Source organism: Pteropus vampyrus, unplaced genomic scaffold (genome assembly GCF_000151845.1).
Source record: "Pteropus vampyrus isolate Shadow unplaced genomic scaffold, Pvam_2.0 Scaffold21, whole genome shotgun sequence".
NCBI classification, from domain to species: Eukaryota; Metazoa; Chordata; class Mammalia; order Chiroptera; family Pteropodidae; genus Pteropus; species Pteropus vampyrus.
In genome coordinates, this window is record NW_011888802.1 from 1,185,940 (window position 1) to 1,208,599 (window position 22,660).

Below are 22,660 nucleotides of genomic sequence, written 5' to 3' on the forward strand. Positions count from 1 at the left end.
TTTTTACTTTTTAATTACATGTATTGTAATTGTAATTAAAATGTATCGTAATTAAAAAGTAAAAACTAATAGGATGAATGTGTTAGTGAGTTTTCAAAATAGTAATGAGTAAAGTACAAAAAAGCTAACACTCCAGTACAATTTCAAAAAGAAATTTGTTTTGTTTTGCTCAAGTTTTTTAGAGGCTTTAGAAATTCAGTGGAAGATAACTGATGAAATTTTACCCAGGCTTCCATTTTCAGTAATCTTGAGAAGGAGGAACTGGAGGTGGCAGTGGGAATTTAAAATTAAATTTAAATATGTTAACTCAGTAACTTTAGAACACGGATATACACCCACATCTGTTCCTACCAAATTTTCACTTTATATTCAAGAAAAATATCTAATTTGCATCAGCCATGGTTCTATTACTCTGTACTTAGAATTACTCTTTCAAAAATCCAAATTTCATCGCAATATAATACATCAAAAACCTCAATTGCTATAGTTAATAATACAACTTCAATTCAAATACAGAAGTAAAAATAGATTATTTGTATATAGCAGTTAATTACAGCAAAGACTATTCATTGAGAATTATCATACCCTCTTCATTCTACAAAAATGACCAACACAAAATAAGCATATATAAACATGATCCATCCATGAGCATCATACAAACCACTTCTTATCACTGAAAACATCACAATACATGTAATTATAACACAGAAAACTATTCAGTCGGTTCCTTCGTTTCCCTATATTATTACTCCAAGAAATAGCAGTGATTCCTTCTTGAGAACTGTGGTTCTCAAATTTTTTGGTCTCGGGATCCCTTTACACTTTAAAAATTACAGAGAACTCCATGGAGCTTTTATTTAGATGGGTTATAGCAATCAATATTTGCCATATGAAGAACTAAAATTGGAAAATTTTTAAATTATTAATTTGGTTAAAAACAACAAATCCATTACAATTTAACATAAACACTCGCCCTTTGTGGGGGGTAATCAAAAGGAGAAATTTATTAGTACAAATAAATGGGACGTCCAATGGCGGGGTTAACTTCAGGCATAGCAGACGTAGGAGTTCAAATGATAGCACCAGGCCCCTCTCTTTCCATTCCGCTTTCCCTTGAATTTGCTCCATTTTCAGGAAGGTCCTTTCCATGTGGCAATAAAGATGGCCTGGAGCAGTTCCAGAATTACATTATTCTGATAGCTAAAAAAGCCAGAGAAAGGAGCCTGTCCTTCTCCCTCACCCTTTGCCTTCTCCGCTGCATCACACTGGCTCTTTAAAATGACTTGTCTTCCCCAGCATGGGCCATAACTCTATTGCAAGGATGGGCAGAGCTCAATGACTAATAACCTCACCAGAAATGAAATACCCTATTTTTTAGTGAAAAAAAATAAAAATAAAAATATTTCTACAACAAAATAAAATTTTATTGAGAAGACTCACAATGTTTCACAGTTTTTGTAATTACCATTAATGTCTGGCTTAGAAAACAGAACGATTCTATCTACTTTTACATTCAATCTATTGTGATATATGCTGTTTCAGGTGAAATATATAAAGAAATTTGGTCTCATACAGACTTAAAGTTGGAAAAGTGGGAACTTCACAGACCCAATGAAATATGAAAGGGTCTCAGGAAAAAGCCAGAATCTCTACACCACACTTGAGAACAATTATTTTAAAAATTTAGAAGGTATTTATTAAGTGTCTAATTCAAAGACAAAGTCAATCTTCATTTTCTCAAAGGTAAGAATCGGACTGTAAAACTCTATGCTGTTCAGTGCAAAGAGCACAGCACAAATGGCAAACAGCACAGACAAGAACCATCACAATGGTTCAATGTGATGCCACAGAGCTCTCTTATTAAAGTGGGACTGCAGATGAAATGCTAATATGGCAACCCACAACAACAAAACTCCACATTTAATATATGTTTTACATTCCAATTCACAGTTCAGGAAAAGTTGAGTTCTCTGGGACAGGGCTCTGCCTTCCAAGGACCACGCCTTCAGTTACTCATATATGGATTCACAGTCTACTTACTTACAGATTACAAAAGAAATATAAAATTTTAAAGCTATAAGACACCTAACCCCGTCCCCCTTTTAGAACAAATGTTAAAAGTAGAATTCCCTTTCAAATCTACTGTTGTCCTCTAAGCCAAACTGTCAGCCTTTCCTTGAAGTGTGGTATTATTTTAAAGCTGGGGGTGGGGGGACAGGCCTAGAATGAACTCCAAAAACCCAGGGTTTTTCAGATTTCTAGTCTGGTGTTATCTTACTTCATTCATTAGTTTTGTAATCCCAGGTTAGTATGTTATTTCTCTAGGCTTCAGTTTTCTTTTTTAAAAACAAAGGCACTGAACCACATGATCTGGAAAAAAAACCATCATTGCACTCCATCCACTCTTCTCATTCCCAGGAATGTTTAGTTAACCGAACTTTAAAATAAGTATGTAATAAAAAAATTTTTCCCTCTAGGTCTTTCTCAACACTCAGGAGCAAATTTTCAACTTTTGAGAGGGATAAATAATAACTAAATTCTACTAAGAAGAAACATTTTATATATTTCTCCTAATTTAGCAAACTTTAAGATTTGTACATATTTCTACCAGTATTAAATTGTTACTATTGTGTGCTTGTCTGTTTCCCCCACAGGGATTCTAGGTAATTATGCCTACTTTTTTCCTTACAAGGTGTTACAAAGTATCTACTAATTATCACATTATATAAGAGCATACTAAAACACAGGGTATATCAACCAAAAGTCACATAGGACAACTCTCAGTTTAGGTCAAACTCAATTATGGCAAATATAATAGTTCAAGTTCAAAGATCTGTCACAGATACAAAAAAAAAAGTCAATAAAAATATCTCCAGTGTTTTGACAAGTCTTTCCTAGATCCCTTTTCCTCCCATATCCTGACTGCTGAGATGACTCCTTTGTTCCAAGAATATTACCTTCTCTCTTCCTACCTCCAGCCAATGTCTAAATTCAGGCCTTTCACAACTCATTCTTAAAACTAAGATTAAAAATACAATAATCTTCTTTGTCTCCAAAATGTTAGCTAGTCAAATCAAACCTCTACACACCAAAGCATCATTCTTAGGAAAAGATCTGATCAAGTTACTCCCCTGCTTCTATAAATCTTCCCCAGCATCTCATAACTTAGTCTCTCAAATGTCCAAACACTTCAAAATGGCAATAAAACTTCTTAATGTAAAACCAGTAAAGGCTAGCAGGATTCAAAAACCTCTTCCTAACCATAATGAAGTCATAATTCCTCAGAAAACTTAACTGTTCTTCCAATCGGGGCTATTTAATGTCATCAAAAGCTTCAAAACTTTAGCAAAATCCAATTTGAGGAAATGCATGAAAAACTGCACATTTATGAAACAGTTTTCAAAACAGGATCTCTTTCACGTCTGTTACAAGAAATTATACTTTTTAAAAAGGTAAAATAAGTACTCAAGCTATCATTAAGAAAAATAACAAACATTACAATGGTCACAACTGACAATGTCTTATAAAATGTCTCAAAAAGGTTCTAGGTCTCAAAGTACTTGTTGCATTTAAAACTGTATTACAGATGTCACCATCACTTTACTTCTCCCCTTTGATTTAATTAATTGGACACCCATAAATGAAAAGTAAACAAACAAACAACAACGACAAAATCCAAATGCCTCTACACTGCATATCAGGACACCCATAACTGAAAAGTAAACAAACAAACAACAACGACAAAATCCAAATGCCTCTACACTGCTTATCAGGACACCCAAGAGATCCACCCACTTGTGCACCCGAGAGTGGGTGGTTTGGACCTACGACAGGTGGGGAGCCAGTCAGTGATGGCAGAAAAGGCACAGGACAATGCAGCAGTGAGCCAGCATGACCTTTCTGGCAGAGAAGTGGAGAGTGAAGGCGGTGAATGGGGGTGTGCAAGGCCATGAGTGCTGCAGGTGAAGGAACCAGATGCTGAAAGAAGACTGCACTGACTGTGGGAATGGGAAGGGAAGAAGGCAGACAGAGAACTGAAGGAAAATTTCTCTTGCTGTCTGTCCCAAGGAGGCTAGAGGACTGCCCACGGACCACTGGGACCCCTCATTAGACGATCCCCCACTGGGCTGTGGGTACATCCCAAGTACTAACTACATATTTCCCCTGACTCTGACACCACCCTTTGCTTTAAAAAAAAAAAAAAAAAATGACAGTATTCCCAACTTTGGCAGTAAGTTAGCTCCACTAAGAGAAACGAAAACTTGAGCCATAGCGCCCCCTTCTGGAAAACAAAAGGAAGGCCCCTAACTACCAACCTGTTGAACTGCTAGAATCAAACTAACAAAGCCTTGCTTAAAAGAGTTCACTGCTTCAAATGTGGCAGGAGAGGCACCTCTCATCAAACACCACAAGTCACAGTAACACAGTATTCACAGAAAGAAAATAATTTTCCAGCAAATAAACCCAAATACATGAAATATTGTGATGTTACTGACAAAAAAAAAATTAGCTATTACAAAGAAATGCAACAAGCCACAAGAAAACTCAGAAAGGTAATACAATGATCTCAGGAATAAAATTAACAAGCAGAAGCAGTACTTTACCTAAAAGATAGAAATTCTAAGAATTAAACAAATTCTGGAGCTGAAGAACTCAATAAATGAGATTTTTAAATACATTAGAATGCACTGAAAATAAAGCAGATCACATGGAAAATATTATTAGCAAACTAGAGAACATATATAAAAATGGTTCAGGTGGAAGAAGAGCAAGAACTAACTTTTTTTTTTTTTTTAGTTAAGAAGCCCTATGAGAAATACCTGACTCCATTAGAAAAGCCAACATAAGAATAATGGGTATCCTGGAAAGAGAATGGAGAAAGAAGGGAGCAGAGAGTGTATTTAAAGAAATAATAGCTGAGAACTTCCCATATCTAGGGAAGGAACTGGAAATACAAGTTCATGAAACTAAGACACCTTATTATCTCAATACAAAAAAAACCTTCTCCAAGACATGTTAAAACTGTCATTAGTCAATTAACATTAGCAGCAGGAGGAAAAAAAAAAAAAACAAAACAGTAACCTACAAAGGTACCCCCATTAGGCTTTCAACGGATTTCTCAGCAGAAACTAAAAACGCCAGGAGAGAGCAGAATGACATACAACCAGGCACTGCATAACAACGTTTTGGTCAATGATGGACTATAGGCACAATGGCGGTCCCCATAAGACTACAACACAGCTGAAAAATGTCTATTGTCTAGTGACATCATAGTATTGTAACACAAAGCTTGCAAAATTCATCAAGGCTGTTGTTGAGATGGCAAACAACTTTAACTTGGGCGTGGATGAGGATGGCATTGAGGAGCTCCTAGAGGCAGTTACTGAGGAACTGACTAATAAGGAGTTACCAGAATGGGAACAGGAATGCATAGCTGAAGCCAAGGCAAGAGAACAGAAACTGCAGAAAAATAAAAAGAACCCTCAAGAAAATACAGTGAAGGGCTTAGCCGAATCTTTTTCAGACCATAACAAGCTCCTTTAAAAGTTTGAAAGCATGGACCCTCAACAATGAGAGGTTTTCATTAATAGAAAGGAATGGTCATGGCACATTATCTGCTTACAAGTGAATCTGTAAGAAGAAAAAGCAAACCACTATAGATATATTTCTGAAAATAGTAACACTTCCTCAACAAGAGGCTCAGGCAGGTCCCTCAGGAGGTATTCTAGAAGGCATTGCTATTATTGGAGATGACAGCTCCAAGCATGATACTGCTCCTGATGACCTTCCAGTGAGATAATATGTGGAGCTGGAAGACAGTGATATTGATGATCCTGCCCTGTGTAGGCCTAAGATGTGTGACTTAGTTTTTAACAACAAAAAAAAACTAAAAATGTAAAAAAATAAAAATTTTAAATAGAATAAAACATAGAAAGAAAAAATATTCTGTACAATGTGTTTGTATTTTAAGCTAAGTATTATAAAAAAAGAATTTAAAAGTTTATTGTATTTTCGAAGAAAAATATTTTTCATACATTTAAGGCAGCCTAAGTGTAGAATGTTTATAAAGTTTATAGTAGTGTACAGTAATGTCCTAGGCCTTCACATTCACTTACCACTCACCCAGGGCAACTTCCAGTCCTGCAAGCTCCATTCACAGTAAGTGCCCTAAGGGTTTACCATTTTTTATCTTTTATAGTGTATTTTGTCTGTACCTATGTATGTTTAGATAGGTTTAGATACACAAATACCATTGTATTACAACTATCTACACTATTTAGTACAGTAACAAGCAGTAATCTAGGAGCAATAGGCTATATACTATTGAGTCTAGGTGTGTAGAAGGCTGTATCATCTAGGTTTGCATAAGTGCACTCTACGATGTTCACAAAATGACAAAAGCACCTGACAACACATTTCTCAGAACATAGATCCATCATTAACCAATGACTGTATTCCAAATATTGAAAAATAAACATTCAGCCAAGAATCCTCTACTGGGCAAAATTATCCTTCAGATATTAAGGAGAAATAAAGGCTTTCCCAGACAAACAAAAGCTGAGAGAGTTCACCACCAGTAGACAGACCTACCTTACAAAAATAATAAAGCTAAAACAAAAAGGAAAAACGTATACAAAAACTCTGATTAACAGCCAGAATTAGAATATGGTAACTTTTTAAGAATAGCATATTTAACTAAAACTACAGCATAAAAGTTAAAGAAGAGTATTAAAAACAACTATAGCTACAACTAAGTAACAAAATGACAGCATAAAGAAATGTGACATCAAAAATATAAAAGGAGAAGAGTGAAAAGATGGAATCTTAACAGGCAAATTGTAATCAGCAGAAAAAGGACTGTTTTATCTATGAGATGTTTTATGTAAACCTCATGGTAACCACAAAGCAAAACTCTAGAGCAGAGACACGAAATATTAAAAAAAAAAAAAAAAGAGGAGACTGAAAAAATCACTATGGAAAACAGCTACCATATGACCCAGAAACCCCTATTCTGTTTATCTACCCAGAAAATTTAAAAACACTTATTCATAAAGATATATGTATCCCTATGTTACCTGCAACATTATTCACAATAACCAAGACATGAAACAACTTAAATGTCTTTCAACCAATGATAAGATAAAGAAGATGTGGTACATTTATACAACAGAATACTACTCAGCCACAAAAAATAAGATGAAATACTGTTATTTGTGACAATATGGGTGGATCTTGAGAGTTATCATGCTAAGTGAAATAAGTCAGATGGAAAAGAACCATACTTCACTCATACATGGGATAATAAAACACAAAGTAACAAATGAACAAACTCACAGACACAGATAACAGTATGGTGGTTACCAGAGGATGGGAGGGAGATAGAGTGATGGTGTTTAAACAGGATTTAAACAGGGTACAAATTTGTAACAAGTAGTAAATAAGCCATAGAGACCTAATTAACAGTATAATGAATATAGGTAGTAACATTGTACTTAATTATATAAGTAATGTGATAAGTACCACTACTTCGATAACTACATTACAATATAAATGTATCAAAGTAACAAACTGTATACCTTAATCTTACACAATGTTACATCATCAAATTATAATCAATTAGAACTGTATTACACATAGCAACAGGCAACAAGTGATCTGCTGAATGGCATATTAATTCTTATATATAGGATTTATAATCATTCAAATGGTTTTCATTTTTAATAACTGACTTCACTTGAAATTTTTAGAAGTGTTTTTCATATCAACTTTTTAAATGTCAGTAGGCAATTAAAAATTAATAATTGGAGAATGTAGGCAGAGACACAGGAAGTGTAGGAATAGCAGGATATAGAAAGTTATAAAGAAGTCAACAAAACAGACCATATACTGACATTATCTTCTGTCACTCTTTTTAAATGGCTCTTTGAGACAAGAAAACTAAAGGAATTACTTGCCACAATGCATCACATGATATCGTAAAACCAGTTTATCTGAAACTACTACATTAAAACCACCACTACCAAAAGAACACCTACTTGGCCAAACTTTCAAACATCCATCTCTTAATATTAAAAAGGCCTCTGACAGAATTAGGTGACATTGGAAAATAATTTCTACTAATGAGAACAATGGTGGGGGAAAATAGGAGAAAAGGAGGGAGGGAGAGAAGGAAAAACAGATGAACAAATGACAACATAGGGGAAGATGTATATTGCAGACTTATTTACAAAGCTGTCCTTTATTCGAAGAGGAAACATTCCAAGACCCCCAGTCAATACTGAAATGGTGGATAGACTGAACCCTCTATACATTGTTTTTTTCCTATACATGCATGCCGATGATAAACTTTAATTTATAAATTAGGCAAAATAAGAAATTAATAACTAATACTAAAACAGAACAATTATAATGATCTCTCTCTCTCTCTCTCTCTCTCTCTCTCTCACACACACACACACACACACACACATAACCAATCTGATAATCAAGACGGCAACTAAGTGACTATAATCTAACGGGCAGATAACATATACAGTGTGCACATGCTGGACAAAGAAATGATTCACGTCCTGGCAGTAAGGAGTGGGATGACATGAGATTTCATTAGGCTACTCAGATCAGCACACAATTTATAACTTATGAATTTATTTCTGGACTTTCCATTTAATATTTTTGAACTGCAGCTGACCACAGGTAACTAAAACCATGGAAAGTGAACCTGTGGATAAGGGGGAAATACTGTAAATTTTTTGAAAATAGGAAACAAACTAAATGACACATAAGAACAATATGGTTACTGTGGTACAGCCACTCAATAAGACTGGATTTCAGCCACTTAAAAGTATAAAGAGTACTTATTAATACTAAGAGTGTTAGAGTGGAAAGTATAAAGATTTTTACACTTCATTTCTAAGTGTTCTGGTAACTTTTCTTTCCTGTAACTATATGTAGGTGTAGGAATTATTTTCATGCTTTACAAAATAAGATAATTTTTTTCTAAAAGTAATGGTCACATCTTAAAATACTGTTAAAAGAAAATGTAGTATATGCATATAATGTAACACTATGGAGCCACTAGAAGGAATAGGAATCTACTTAAGAACATACTCATGTTGGAATATACGTACACAGTGTCTGTTACCTGAAATATTACGTTAGTGACACATGAATACTATGACCCTGTAAAAACATTATATACCTAAACATTATACTTGTTTATTTTTATAAATATATGCTTACATGTTTATACATGGGTCTTGAGAAAGGGTTAGAAAACTCACTTTTTGCTTATACTTCTATATTTGTTTAATTTTATTAAAACAAGCAAATATTTTCAATTAAAAGAAAAAGATTAATTGGGACTAAAAATTAATCAACTAAAAATACTATAGGAATTATTATAACTATATAGCATTAATCTGACATTGGAATACCATTCACAAAAGAAACTATAGATACATGCAACAAGAATAAACCTCAAGAACATTAAGAGTAAAAAGTCTTATTCAAAATAGTACCTAGTCTATTATTCCATTTATATGAAGGTCTAGAACAGGCAAAACTAATATACAGTGGGGAGAAAAACAGAATAGTGCTTGCTTCTAGGGGTAAGTGGGAGCATGAGAAGAGGAATGAGGAAACTTTCCAGGGTGATGGTAATGTTCTTTATTTTGAGAGGGGACTGAGTTACAAAGGTATGCATTTGTCAAAACTCATCAAGGGGTACACTTAAGATTTGTGTACACTATACAATTTACATCAAAAAATTAAACTGTAAACAAATACTAAACTCTAATTAATAATATGCATGCTAAAGTATTTAAGGGTAAGTGCACTGATGTGTGCAATTTACTGTGAAATACATCAAAGGATGAAAGTGTTAAGTACACTAAAATGTTAATAGCAGAATATAAGTGGTATAGGTGTGTCACTTAAATTTTCAACTTTACTGTGTATTTGAAATTTTTTATAATAAAATATTTTTAAGAGGAAGACAATCAAGCAAAAATGACCAGGAAAATGTTCAGAACAGGTATCAGTGATTGGGGATTAACCTTACTAGAAATTATAACTCACCAAAAATTGAGAATGTGGTCTAACATAAGATCAACGTAATATATAAAAAGTCTAGACTAAACCAAATTTGTGTAATGATTTTGTGTGTAAATAGGTGACATTTCAAATTAGGAAAACATGGATTATGCAGTCAATTGCATAGGGATAACTTTGTATATACCTGAATGAAAATAAACCAATAAAACTAGACCCATACTTCATACCTGACACTAAAACATTATCCATTTCAGGTAGATAAAAGTTTTAAGTATTAAAAATAAGATTACAGAAGACATGGATCACACCACTAGAGAACTCTAAAGATACAGAGTGACTTGGTTCAATTTCTGGCTTACTGACTTACTGTGTTAAGTCAATTAATACACTGGCATATAATAATAAGCATTATTAGTGATAGCTATTGCCATATAATCATTACTATAAATATCTTCATCTCAGAATGAAGTAGTTTTCTGACTATGATACAAAACCTAGACACCATGAAAGGAAAGATAAACCTAACTACACAAATAAAATATTTCTATTCTTAAAAAATTACCATAAGCAGAATCAAAACATAAATACCTGTATGGGGAAAGAGCTACTGCACAGTTTCCTTAAAATATGAAAAGCTCCTACAAATTAACTTAAGAAATCAACAATGCAAGAGAAAAACTAGAAAGGGTATAAACAACAGAAAAAATATATATGGCTCTTACACATCATAAAAATTGATAAATCTAACTATAAGACAAATGCATATTAAAACTACATTAGGAGTTCCACTTCTGGCTGGATGTGGAAAATAACAAGAAATCAATGTTTTCATCCTAACAACAAAAAACATGCCAGTTAAGCTACAAAATTATGCTATTTTTAAAGCCCAAAGAGAGGAGGATGCAAGAAAACGAACTAATTAAGAAGGTGGCAAGCCCCTTATAAGAGAAAAGAAACCATGGTTACTCTTAATCCTGGTGGAAAGGCAAGAAGAGAAATCTGCCACAGATGGAGGCAAAGAGAAAACAGCCAAACTTTTAATCATCTTTTAACAGTCACATACAGGTTGTCAAGACAGATTAGAATCCCAAGGACCCTCAACTACAACCCCTCATCAACACTTACCAACCAAAAAGTCAGGAGTAGTTCTAGGAGCAGAGAAGAACTAGAAGAGATCTGTCAACACACTCCCAACTTTCAACCTGCAAAGTGTGGGAGTGGAGCAGAGGGCTAAGCAAAACTCCTCTGGGGCATTCTAAGCCTTGAGAGAGAACTGAGTGATTACCTTACAAATGACAAGGAAAAGAGCAACAAAGCAATAATACTGAAAGATAGCTACAAATATAATGAAAGCCAGAGGTGAGACTAAAGAGATCTCAGCAACTCAAAAACCTGGTAGCAGGACTGTGAAGCAAGAAGAGATGATTCACCAAGTTTCAAAAGCTGGGGGCCTGGAGGTATCCAGAATCTCATTATTGCTCAGATTCCAGGCCCCATGAAAGGGAAAATACTGGTCCTACCCTCAAAACATTAGAAGCCAATGGTGAACTGAATCGAAATTGTTATAAAGCTCCAAACCAGGTCACTACAGAGCAAATGACTCAGCCTCTACTCCAGTGGCCTAACAAAAGAAAGAGCATGGCCCTTACTGAAGATAAATCTTATTTATTTCAGTCTCCACTGTGAGTCTCCAGTGTTCTTTTACACAAAATGTTGAGCACAAGATCAAATAACAAGAAACACAAAATAGTAAGAAAATGTGGTCCATATGAGAATAGTAAATGGAAGCATACTCAAAGATGGCCCAAATTACAGAATTATTGGGAAAGAACTTTTAAAAAACTATGATAAAAATGCTGAAGAATTTATTAAAACATGTGGACAACATGCGTAAGGAAATAGAAAACTTCAGCTAATACACAGAAACTATTAAAAAGAGCCACATGGAAAAACCTAGAAATTATCACTAGGAAAAATTGAAGACTTCAATGGAGAGATATACCATATTCATGGACTCAAAGACTAAATATTATAGTCTTCCTTCTAATACTTATCTCTACGTTCAATAAAATCCCCACCAACAATCACACAGGCTTTCTTGTAGAAGCTGACTAGGGGATCCTTCCCTTTATAGGGAAATGCAAGCTTGGTTATTCTGCATAACCAAGACAATCTTCAAAAAGGACAAAGTTGGAAGACTTATGTAATCTGATTTCAACACTTACTCTAAGCTAGTTAGCTTTAGACAGTGTAGTATGAGCAGAATAAACAAATATCATTTGATTAACAAAGAGTCCAGAAATAGATTCATACATGCACAGTCAATTGATTTTCAACCAAGATGCAAAGTTATCCAATGAGGAGTCTTTTTAACAAATATTTCTGAAAAATATGACGACATTCATATTAAAGGAAAAAAAGGAACCATTAATCCTATCTCACTCCATATATATATATATATATATATATATACACATAGTTTTTAAATTCATTTGAGATAAATAATAGACCTAAACAAAAAACCCAGAGGCAAAACATTTCTAGAACATAGAATATCATGATCATAGAAGAGACAAAAGTTTCTTGGATACAAAAGCACTAACCATATAAAAAATAAATTGGACTTAAAAATTTTTTAAATTTCTGCTCACAAAAAGATATTATATATAAGCCAGAGTGGGAAAAAAATATTTATAGCACATATATTGCACAGGAATATATAAAGACCTAGAAATCAACGATAAAAGACAGCCCAATTTTGAAAATAAGCAAGACTTAAACACTTTACGAAAGAAGATATGATAGTAAATAAGCACATAAAAAGGTCCTCGATAGCATTAGTCATCAGGAAAATGCCAAATTAAACCCATAAACAGAATTAAACTGTCAGTACAAAAAATAATAATAGGATGCTATTTCGCACTAAAATTTTTTTAAAAACTTGAGTTAAATATTATTGAGGATGTGGAACAACTAACCTCTCATACATCACAGGTAGCAATGTGAAATGGTTCAACCACTTTAGAAACATTTTGGCAGTTTCTTACAATGCTAAACATATACAACTACCCTATGACCTAGCAATTACTCTCCTAGGTATTTACCCAAAAGAAAATATTTCCACAAAGACTTGAATATTTTTAGCAGCCATATTCATAAATGCCAAACTTAGAAAGTGGCTGCCTTTGTTGGGGAAGGAAAGTAAAACCTAGAAAGGGGCACAAGAGAACTTTTCCAGAGAATGTTCCATATTTTGTTTTATGTGGTGATTACACAGGTGTATATAACATGTCAAAACATATCCAACTAATCTGTTTATGTTAATTATAAACTTACATGTGGTAAAGATATCCACTGTACTACTATTTGTGCAATTTGTCAATAAGGAATGGTTAAATAATTACACTATATCCATTACACTAAAATACTAGGCAGCCTTAAAAAAAAGACAAGTCTTTTGTGTATTATACGAATGACCTCCAAATATGATACCAATCATGTAAAAAAGTCAAAAGTAGACTACATAAACATATTTGGTTGTATGCTGGTAAAATATCTCTGGAAGAATCACTGAGTAACATATCTCAAATGTACTCCTTTATTTCATACACACAAAAAATAGTAAATATGACCCCAAGTTAAAAATAACCTTTACCTGTTTCAAAAGTGGACTGAAACGAATTTTTCCACAAAAATAAAGTAATTGGAGAGTAGTGAGTAAACAGGATAGAAAGAGTTTACCAACCACTCATTTCTCTTTATTCTGTGGGACTAAGTAAGCAGGAGTAAGAAAAAAAAATTCCCAGCTGTTTACCTCTAGCTTGAGTTAGTCATGCTCAATATCTACCAAACATTGGCTATCTTATTTTCCATTTTTTTCATAACACTATCCCTGTTTCTTGGCTTATGCATATAAATTAAATTTATTTGAGAAGTACCATAAGCAAAGATAAGGGAGTGCTCAAACAAAGAAAGGCTAAATTCATTTTAACTACTCAGCATTCAGATAGAAAAGCCAAGTAAGGCTGCAGCAGTGAAATGTGGCAATGAATGTCAACTCAATAAAAATTAAAGGGATAAAGAAGGTAATGAAAAATAATTTAGCCAATAATTACTGAAAAACTCTTCTACCAGCTGTAAAATTCATCGGATTACGATTAACATGTATAATTCTTTTTTGTGTAGCTCCATGTAGGCCAGCAATCTTGAACATTGCAGCATCCAACAATAATGAGTAAATGTTAATATTCTTCAGTGTTCTTTCTCCTAAAAAATATCACTAAGCTCTAGCTAATCTTAAGGTGCTATTAAGTAAAAATAAAGAAAAACAGACCCAGGGATTAGTAAATCTTCCAACTGCTCATGTATCTGCTTCTCTTCCAGGTAAAATACAGCATATATTATACGCCCCTTTATGGGTACACAAACTACAAATTTTCACTAATTTATTTCTCAGGTGCATACCACACACAAGGCATTGTGCTGGGTGTTGTACAGAACACGAAGGCAAGTTTTGGAGTCTACTCTGAAGGCCCTTAAACAATAATGATGAAGCTAAAACAAGTATGAATTAACTACTAAATAAGTGTGCAATTGATGAGTGTCACAGAATGTGCAAACTAACGCTAGAAGAGAAAATCATGTCATTGCTTCCAGCTGGATAGATCATAAATAGCTTTCTGGAAGAACTGGAATCAAACTCGACCTTTGAGTTCAACACAGATAAAGGAAATGGAGAAAGGCAATACATCACTATGTACAAGAAGGTTCTAGAATTAAAATGTCATGTTTTGAATCCTGTCTCCATTTACTAGCTATGAATGAAGTGTATTACTTATCTTCCTAAGACTCAATTTCCTCATCTTTAAAACTGAGATAACAGGTCTAAGGCCATGCTACTCTGAACAAGCCCAATCTCCTCTGATCTCAGAAGCTAAACAGGGTTGGGCCTGGTTGGGAGACCACCTAGGAAGACCAGGTGCTGTAGGTGTAAAAAATAAAAAAAATAAGGAATTGTAAGCTGACAAAGTTCTTACAATCTGTGAGGTCAACCGAAGGTTGCCTCACCTAAAAAATAAAAATAAATAAATAAAATAAAATTGAGATAACAGAACCTAGTCCACATACAACGAATGTACAGCGTTAGCATATAATCAATGAATGTCACCTACTACTTAAAGTCGGGAAAAAGGGACAGTAGAAACAATGTAATGCAGAATGACAATAAAAAGTTCAGCTTTGCTGAAATTAAGACTCATGTAAAAAAAAAACAGGAAGATATAAGCTGTAAAGAGAATTTGAAGCAGATAATTAGAGTTCTGAAAACCAAGTTAAAAAGCAACTTATTTAGGATTGCTAAAAATTTTGATCAAATAATAGGATATAAACGAGGTACAGTATTCATGACAGACGTGGGGAAAAAGGACTAGAGACAAGAAAGTTTGTTAGGAAACAAATTACAATGGTTTAGATAAAGAATGAAGACCCTTACTGAGCAATGTTATTAGTAAGAATTATTAAGAGAGACAGAACCCAATGATTAACTGAATGAGGGAAAAGAAATAAGGGAAGAAGCCAAAAAATAAAACCTCGAGCCTGTGTTGACAAAAGAAGGGGTTCTGTAATAAAACTGGTAAGTTCAGTGATGGAACTTACCAGGGTGATGTGATCACAAATTCCTAACTGGTCAGGTTATGATGGGTGACTAGTCATGCCCCAGACATGTATCTTCTTCAGTAAAAGGTTTTTAAAGGAGCCCTATCCAGTGTTCTTGTGTATCTCGGTTAAAACACCTTTAATATGCCGGAAATAATGCTCTTTTCCAGACCCCTGGAAAACCAACCTCAAGGGAGCACGTAATCTTAACTATCCCATACCTTTCTTTTTCCCACCTTAATTGATTTTCCTTAAATTCCCTTCCTAGTTCCAAATGTAAAAAAGAAACGGTAAAACTGTCATTCTTGAGAGCATTTGAGATCTTTAAAGAATTTAAACTTTTAAAAATAAAAATTCTCTACAGGTTTGGAAGTTTCTTACGTCGGTCAACACCGGATAATTTGGAGAAATGAAATAGAGATAAGGGAATTCAGAGAACATTTTTAGAAACAGTTTGAAGCTCAGATAAGAGAACCGGGTGTGTATACATCTAGCAATTGGAGATAAGCTCTGAAGGCTATGAAGGGTGGTTAAGTCAAACATACATAAGTGAAAAATAACTGCATAGAGGTTCTCTTGGAAATGCTCTGAAATTCAATGCAAATGTGTATGTAGTAGATACAACACAGTAAGGAATGAAGTCTTTAATAAAACTTTCAAAGAATCTACCACACACACAAAAATCATTTTTAAGAACCATTGGCACAGATTATAATAGAAATCATCCACAGGAATGAATGTGAATGAGATGTGAGGAGTAGAAAGGGTTAAGAAAAAGTCATGGAACAGACTTTGCAAAATACAATTAAAAGGCAAGAAAAAGAACTAACTGGAATAGGACGAATTTGAAAAGATCCAATAGTATTAGGGAATCAAGACCTCAGAAATTTAAAAACACGAAAAAGGCAGAATCAACATTGTCTAATGTTATACACACAGGTCAAATTAAAAAATCATCGAAAATCTTTACATTTAGTAAACATAAATTATTGGTAACACCAGGGGAAACAATTTTGGTTGAAACTAAGCAGAAACTATGTTATAAAACGTTAAGAAATAAATGATTGGGAGCAAATGAGTGAAAATTAAAAACTACTATTTCAAGATTTACCAGTGAAAGAAAGCTAACATGAAAGTGACTAGAAGAAAAGTATGATTTATTTTTGTTTAGTTTTTGCTGCAATTGTTGCCGAGTTCTTCTTCTCTAAGGAATGGAAGATTGACTTTCTATGCCCAAAGGAATCTGTAGAAAGGAAAAGATCAAAGAAGAGAAACAGGAGTAAAGTTCAGAAGTAAAAAAATCACCTTTCAGTTCTTCCTGTAATACAGGAACAAAAATAAATTTTAATGTGGTAAGAAAGGTACAGTAACAAGTGTGGGTGAAGGGGGAAAGACTACAAAAGATCTAAGGAGGTTTCTTTAACTCTAAAGCAGAGATAACTATAATGCTTTAGAATTTTGTTTTGTAATAATAAAAAGATTATATACAGTAATAGGAAAGAATACACTGTATTATGTAGTAGTAAATTAAGAACACGAATCCAGAGTCAAGAAGCTTGAGTTTAAATCACTGTTTAGGCACATGCACAGCTAACTGTGTGATGCTGGGCAAGTATCTTAATTTTTGCTTTAGTGCTTCAGTGTCATCACTTGCAAAATGGAGGTAACAATGCTTACTTCACAGAACTTGGAAGAATGCAAAACTTTTAAGAATGCATACAAATGTTAGGTGGCAGTGGCAGTGGCAGCGGCAGCAGCAATGGTAGTGATAATAGGAACAGTAGCAATAGTAGTAATGTAATCTATCTGTGTTTAATCAACTAGTATTTAAAGGAGGAGGAAATGGCTAGGCTCTAAAAAATATGCCTCCCAAATACAACATAAGTAATATAGTCAACAATATTGCAATAACTAAGTATAATGCCAGGTGAGTACTAGACTAATCAAGGGGATTATTTCATAAATGATATAAATGTCTAACCATTATGGTGTATACCTGAAACTAATATATTAAATGTTATGTTAACTGAAAATTAAATTTAAAAAGAAAAAGATGAAAAAAGATTTTTAAAAATATGCCTCATTTAATCCTTTCAACTATAGAAGGAAACAAGTATAATTCTATTATACCAGTAAGGAAAGAGGAGGTTCATCAGCCTACAGTACTCAGTCAACAAGTGGCACGACTAAGAGTTGAACATCGGTCTATGTGGACACAAGACTTATTTTCTTTCTACTATACAATACTACCTTCGCAGCACTACATAGCAGCAGGGACACAAAATTAGGCATTCTGTTCTTTCCTACTAAACTCACAAAATCTGGGCACATCATTAAGTCTATCCACCTTTCAATTTCATCTTCTGAAAAACTAAAGAGTTTGATTAGTTCTTAAGGTTCCCTTAAGCTAAGTTAATGATTTTATTAAATTACCAACTTTAGTACTGTGTAAACTCATTAAAAAGTTTTAAAATATAGTAGGAAAACTTCTACTTAGAAAATGAAAAGAGAAAAATTGAACATCAAAAAAAAAAAAGCTTAAATTTTTGTCCAGGACTTCACATTTAAAAAAAAAAAAAAAGGTTAGAGGAAAAACCAATATCTAATTTTATTAGCAAGTATGACTAAGCAAATGTTTGAGAGAACAAAATATCAATCTAAGTATTTTGAAATAATTTTAACACCTACATTTTCAATAATTCATTTTAACACTTATTCACCTACAGACCTCATAATCAAATAAAATATAGGCTTATCAGCTTTTATTTCATGCTGAAACTGCAATCAAGCTAAGTTTTTTTTGAACGTCAATCTGAACACTCTCCTGCCCTAAACCCTTTACTGGCTTCCTATTATCTTTCACTGACATTCAAAAGCTTTAACATGACTCAACACAGTCTTATATGATCTGGGTCCTCTCTCCACAGCTATCCAATGCTATTCTTCCTTCTATTCTTTTTTCAATTTCCTTCAGTTCCTCCAAAATGCCTTTTTTTATTTCATTTTAGTGCATTCATCCAATTTGTTCCCCAAAACCTAGAATGCTCTCACAGCTCTCCATTCCCATCATTTTGCCCCAGCAAATTGCTCTTCATCTTCTCAGGCTGAGGTCAAACTTAATAACGCTAAGAAAGCCTTTCCTGACCTCCCAGACATATATTTGGACAACATTCTGGACTTCATTAACACTCAGTCTTGTAGTACAGAGTTCAACATCTGTATTACCTGCTAAATGGTTAATATGAAGATAGTCATTTCATGTTTTGTTTCCTATTTTCCCAACATCTAACACATTGCTTAGCAGAGTACATTAGGTGCTCAATAAATGTTTGCTGAATTAATATATTCAAAATGTGGAGTAAGTTCAAAACCATGGGATGCCTTACTAGCACAAGCACCTAAAAGGTTCTATACAAGTTTGAGTGACATCTTATCCTTGGTCCTTCAAATGTTCCTCCAACAGGTGCTATTTGGCAATTATATAGCTTTAAAGCAAAGCAAAAAAATCCCTTCAGTTAACAAATATACGTTAGTTTCACGAAACCAAGGTTAGAAACCATGGATCTTATTAAATAATTGGAATCAGCTTGAAAAGTCATTATCTAAAAGAATTCACATGAAATGCAATTTAAGGACAGGAACTTGGATAAGGGCTCAATTTTACCACAGCAATGTACGTTACAAAATGACCAATCCCAATTCCTACCACTGCCTGCGTTCTACTATTAGTGCCTTATTTATTCAAACAGTAATCACTGCAGGGCTAGTCCTCTGAGTAGGCTATATGGCACCTGGAATATGCTTTATTGAGACTCAAGAAAAATTATAAGCACACACACTAAGTAGCTATAAATAACTATAAATTTTTAGGTTGGTGAGAAAAAAGGAAAAAGTAGTAAAGCAAGTAATTTAAAAACTGAAAGCTTAAAAAAAGTCAACTTAATATTTTTTTAAGTTTTCTGTTCACCTAATACTTATTGAGTGCTTAGTAAAACCAAGCCATGTTCAAAGATTTTAATACATATTCATTATTTTCTTGATTAAGGAGATAAGGACACAGAGGCATTGAGTTAAGTAACTTACCCAATATTATATAGCTGTTAAATGGCAGAGAAAGATTTCAGAGCCAGCCCTTCTGGTTCTAGAGTTTTCCCTCTCAATAACCATTGTGCACCGCTGCCCACTCTTTCCAATCCACTGAAATAGGGCTTTTATCTACGCCACCCCATTCCAGTGAAACTATTTTAAGGTCACCAATGAATTCTACCTTGCAAATCTAAGGGCCACTTATCTGCCTATAATTTTTTCATCCATTCTGCAGCATCCCATTAAGCTAACTTGCCTCTTTTGTCATACATTTCTTTAGTAACAGATACCTCAATTTTCTCCCTACCTCAGACCTGGGCTCTCTTCCTCATCTACACATTCTTCCTAAGAAGTCTCCCACAGTTCTATGGCTTTAAATACTATCTGTATGACTCCAAATTTCTCTAGTCCTGGCCCGAGTTCCAGACTCATATACCTAAATACCTATTTGACATCTCCCTTAGATATATAACACCTTACACTTAATGATCAAAACCAACGACCCTTCACTCTTCCCCTCAACCTTCTTTACCATCAGCCATCTAGTTACTTAGGCTACCTAGATCATCCTTGATCTCCCTTTCCCTTATCTCCCATATGCAATCCAACAGCAAGTTCTATCAGATCTGCTTATAAAATATATTGAGCTCTCTGTTTCCACTATCAGAACTATCTACATCTTTGCCTACCATGCCCTTCAGAATGGTCTCCTTGCCTCTATTCTTGACTCTTTAATCCCCACAAAGCAGCTGGTTAAAATCAGTCCTTGCCTGTTTTAAATAAATCACTTCTCTTCCCACTATAATTTAAATAAAATCCTAGCTCTTGACCATAGCCTAGAAGATCTTACATGATTTGGCCCCTACTTCTCCAACTTCATGCGCTTCCATTCTCTCTCCTATCTCAAGTTTCCCTACAGCCACAATTGCCTTCTTTCTCTTCTTGGAACACACCATGATCACTTCTGCTACAGGGCTTTCGCACTTGCTGTCCCTTTTGCAAAGAACACTCTCTTTCCAGAGTTTCACAGAGATGATTCCTTCTTCCCCCATGTTGCTCAAATGTCACCTTCTCTGAGAGGCCTTCTAATCACTCTTTTACATGATCTTCTATTATTACAACCATCATTGCTCTTATAACCTGAAATTATCTAACTTGTGTTTGTTATGTCTTGTAGACTTTGGAATTTGAAAGCTCTATCCCCAAAGCCTCCCACAGACCTAATAGGTGCTTAATAAATTATTAAATGAGTACATTTTCCCCACTGTACTTTAAGTTGTTTATTGTAAATCAACTAATTCTGATAAAGCACTTGGCACATAAAATATTTGTTATGTAGTCAAGAGATAAATCCTTAAAACACTCCTTAATTTTCCAATCTAAAACATTTCAACAATCTGAACATCCCCTCTAGCCCCCCCCCCACCACCAAAAACAGTGCATCTACAGCATCCCGCTTAAAACTGTCAAATAGTCCATATGGATAGACTACATTTTCTTCCTCCTCGAACAAACGTGGAAGTAGGAAAACAGAATTTTACCGAGCACCTCAGCACCTGTTACATCTCTCATCAGTTACGAGGTGCCGATATGCCAGATAGCACATGGGAGACGTGGCCTTTTTTTTTTTCAGAGATAGTATCTAGGTAAAACGTTAAGTGGCTTAGACTAGAACTATCCAAATCCCTAATAACGTCCACTGACTTTGTTTAAATAAAGTAAAATAGTCTGTGGAAAGGAGGTTAGGCTCAGATTCACTAAAAGAAATCGATATGTGAGGACCCCGGCAAACGTTACGCGTGTGTGCATGCGTGTGTGCGTGTGTGTGTGTGTGTGTATGTGTGTGTGTGCGCGCGCGCGTGTGTGCGCGCGCGCGTGCTGGGGTAGGTCTACCTATAACCGGAAAACAAGAACAGGAGACAGGGGTTCAAGAACCAACTCAGCGATAAAATAAAGGTCAGCGCAGGCTTTCAAGAATATCCAGAACCTGGGAACGAGGTGAAAAAAAAAAAGAAAAAATTAAAAAACAAAGCCCTGGGACCTCCGTTTACCGCTCTGGCCTCCACCGCAGGCACTTGGAAGAAACTGCATAGATCTGTGTCTGCCTATCTCCCACTTCCATCCCTGCAAGAAAATAGCCCCGATACTCACATGGGCTCGAGAGTCTTGCTGAGCCAGGTCTTCAGTGCCTCGAAGTTTTCAATGATCATTTTAGAAACCATCCACAGCGGCCCCCGGGCCCGTCACACTCCTCAGCCCGCCCAGGTCGCGGCCGCTACAGCCGCCGCTGCCCCCGCCCCCTCCTCCGCGCGCCACCCGCGTGGGCTGCGGTGGGAGGCGCCGGTGGCAGGTACCCGCGAGTCCCGATCGGTGAACAGTTCTGCGAGGACCGCCGCAGGCCGCGAGTCCACAGGGTGCCAGGAGCTCCCCCTCCCCGGACCCCGGCCCGGGCTAAGGCAGCAACGGTTTATCCGGGCCCTCCCCCTTCCCTCCACTCCAGCGAATCTTTCTGGACTGGCAGCGCGACACGCGCCTAGACCCAGACTTTCTCTCAGTCTCAGGATCAGATGCTTGTTGGCAACGCAGAACAGGCAAAAGTGAAGAAAACGAAGGCGAAGGGCAGCTCAATGGGAAGGATTCAGGGGGTCTTCCCGGCTCCCAGCACCCCCAAGAAGATGGCTGCCGATAAATCTCGCGAGAATTTATGAAGTCTCGCGATGACTCCCGGAGCCTGCTGGGAAGAGACGTAAGATTCAGCTGAGAGTGCGCTGGTCAACTGCGGTAGTTTGTTTTATGCTTATTTGTGTGGTCTGCGGTTTTGGTGCCTGTTTACACTTTACTACTCTTAAAGAACAAAGACTTTAGG

General features: G+C 35.3%; 1 protein-coding gene across 17 annotated transcripts in view; it reads right to left on the reverse strand.

The window, feature by feature from the left end:
* RBM26 (RNA binding motif protein 26) overlaps positions 1-22,497 on the reverse strand; it is an 80,665-nt gene extending 58,168 nt beyond the window's left edge. For 7 of the 17 annotated variants that reach the window (XM_011355474.2, XM_011355473.2, XM_023528002.1 and 4 more), the window contains exon 1: positions 21,946-22,495. In XM_011355474.2, coding sequence (XP_011353776.1) covers positions 21,946-22,016 — 71 coding nt within the window. In that variant the 5' untranslated portion in view covers positions 22,017-22,495. Of the gene's footprint in view, positions 1-21,945 lie in introns of all 17 variants that reach the window. The other 10 variants (XM_011355469.2, XM_023527999.1, XM_023527997.1 and 7 more) reach the window with 4 other exon arrangements.
* Positions 22,498-22,660: the final 163 nt, after the last annotated feature.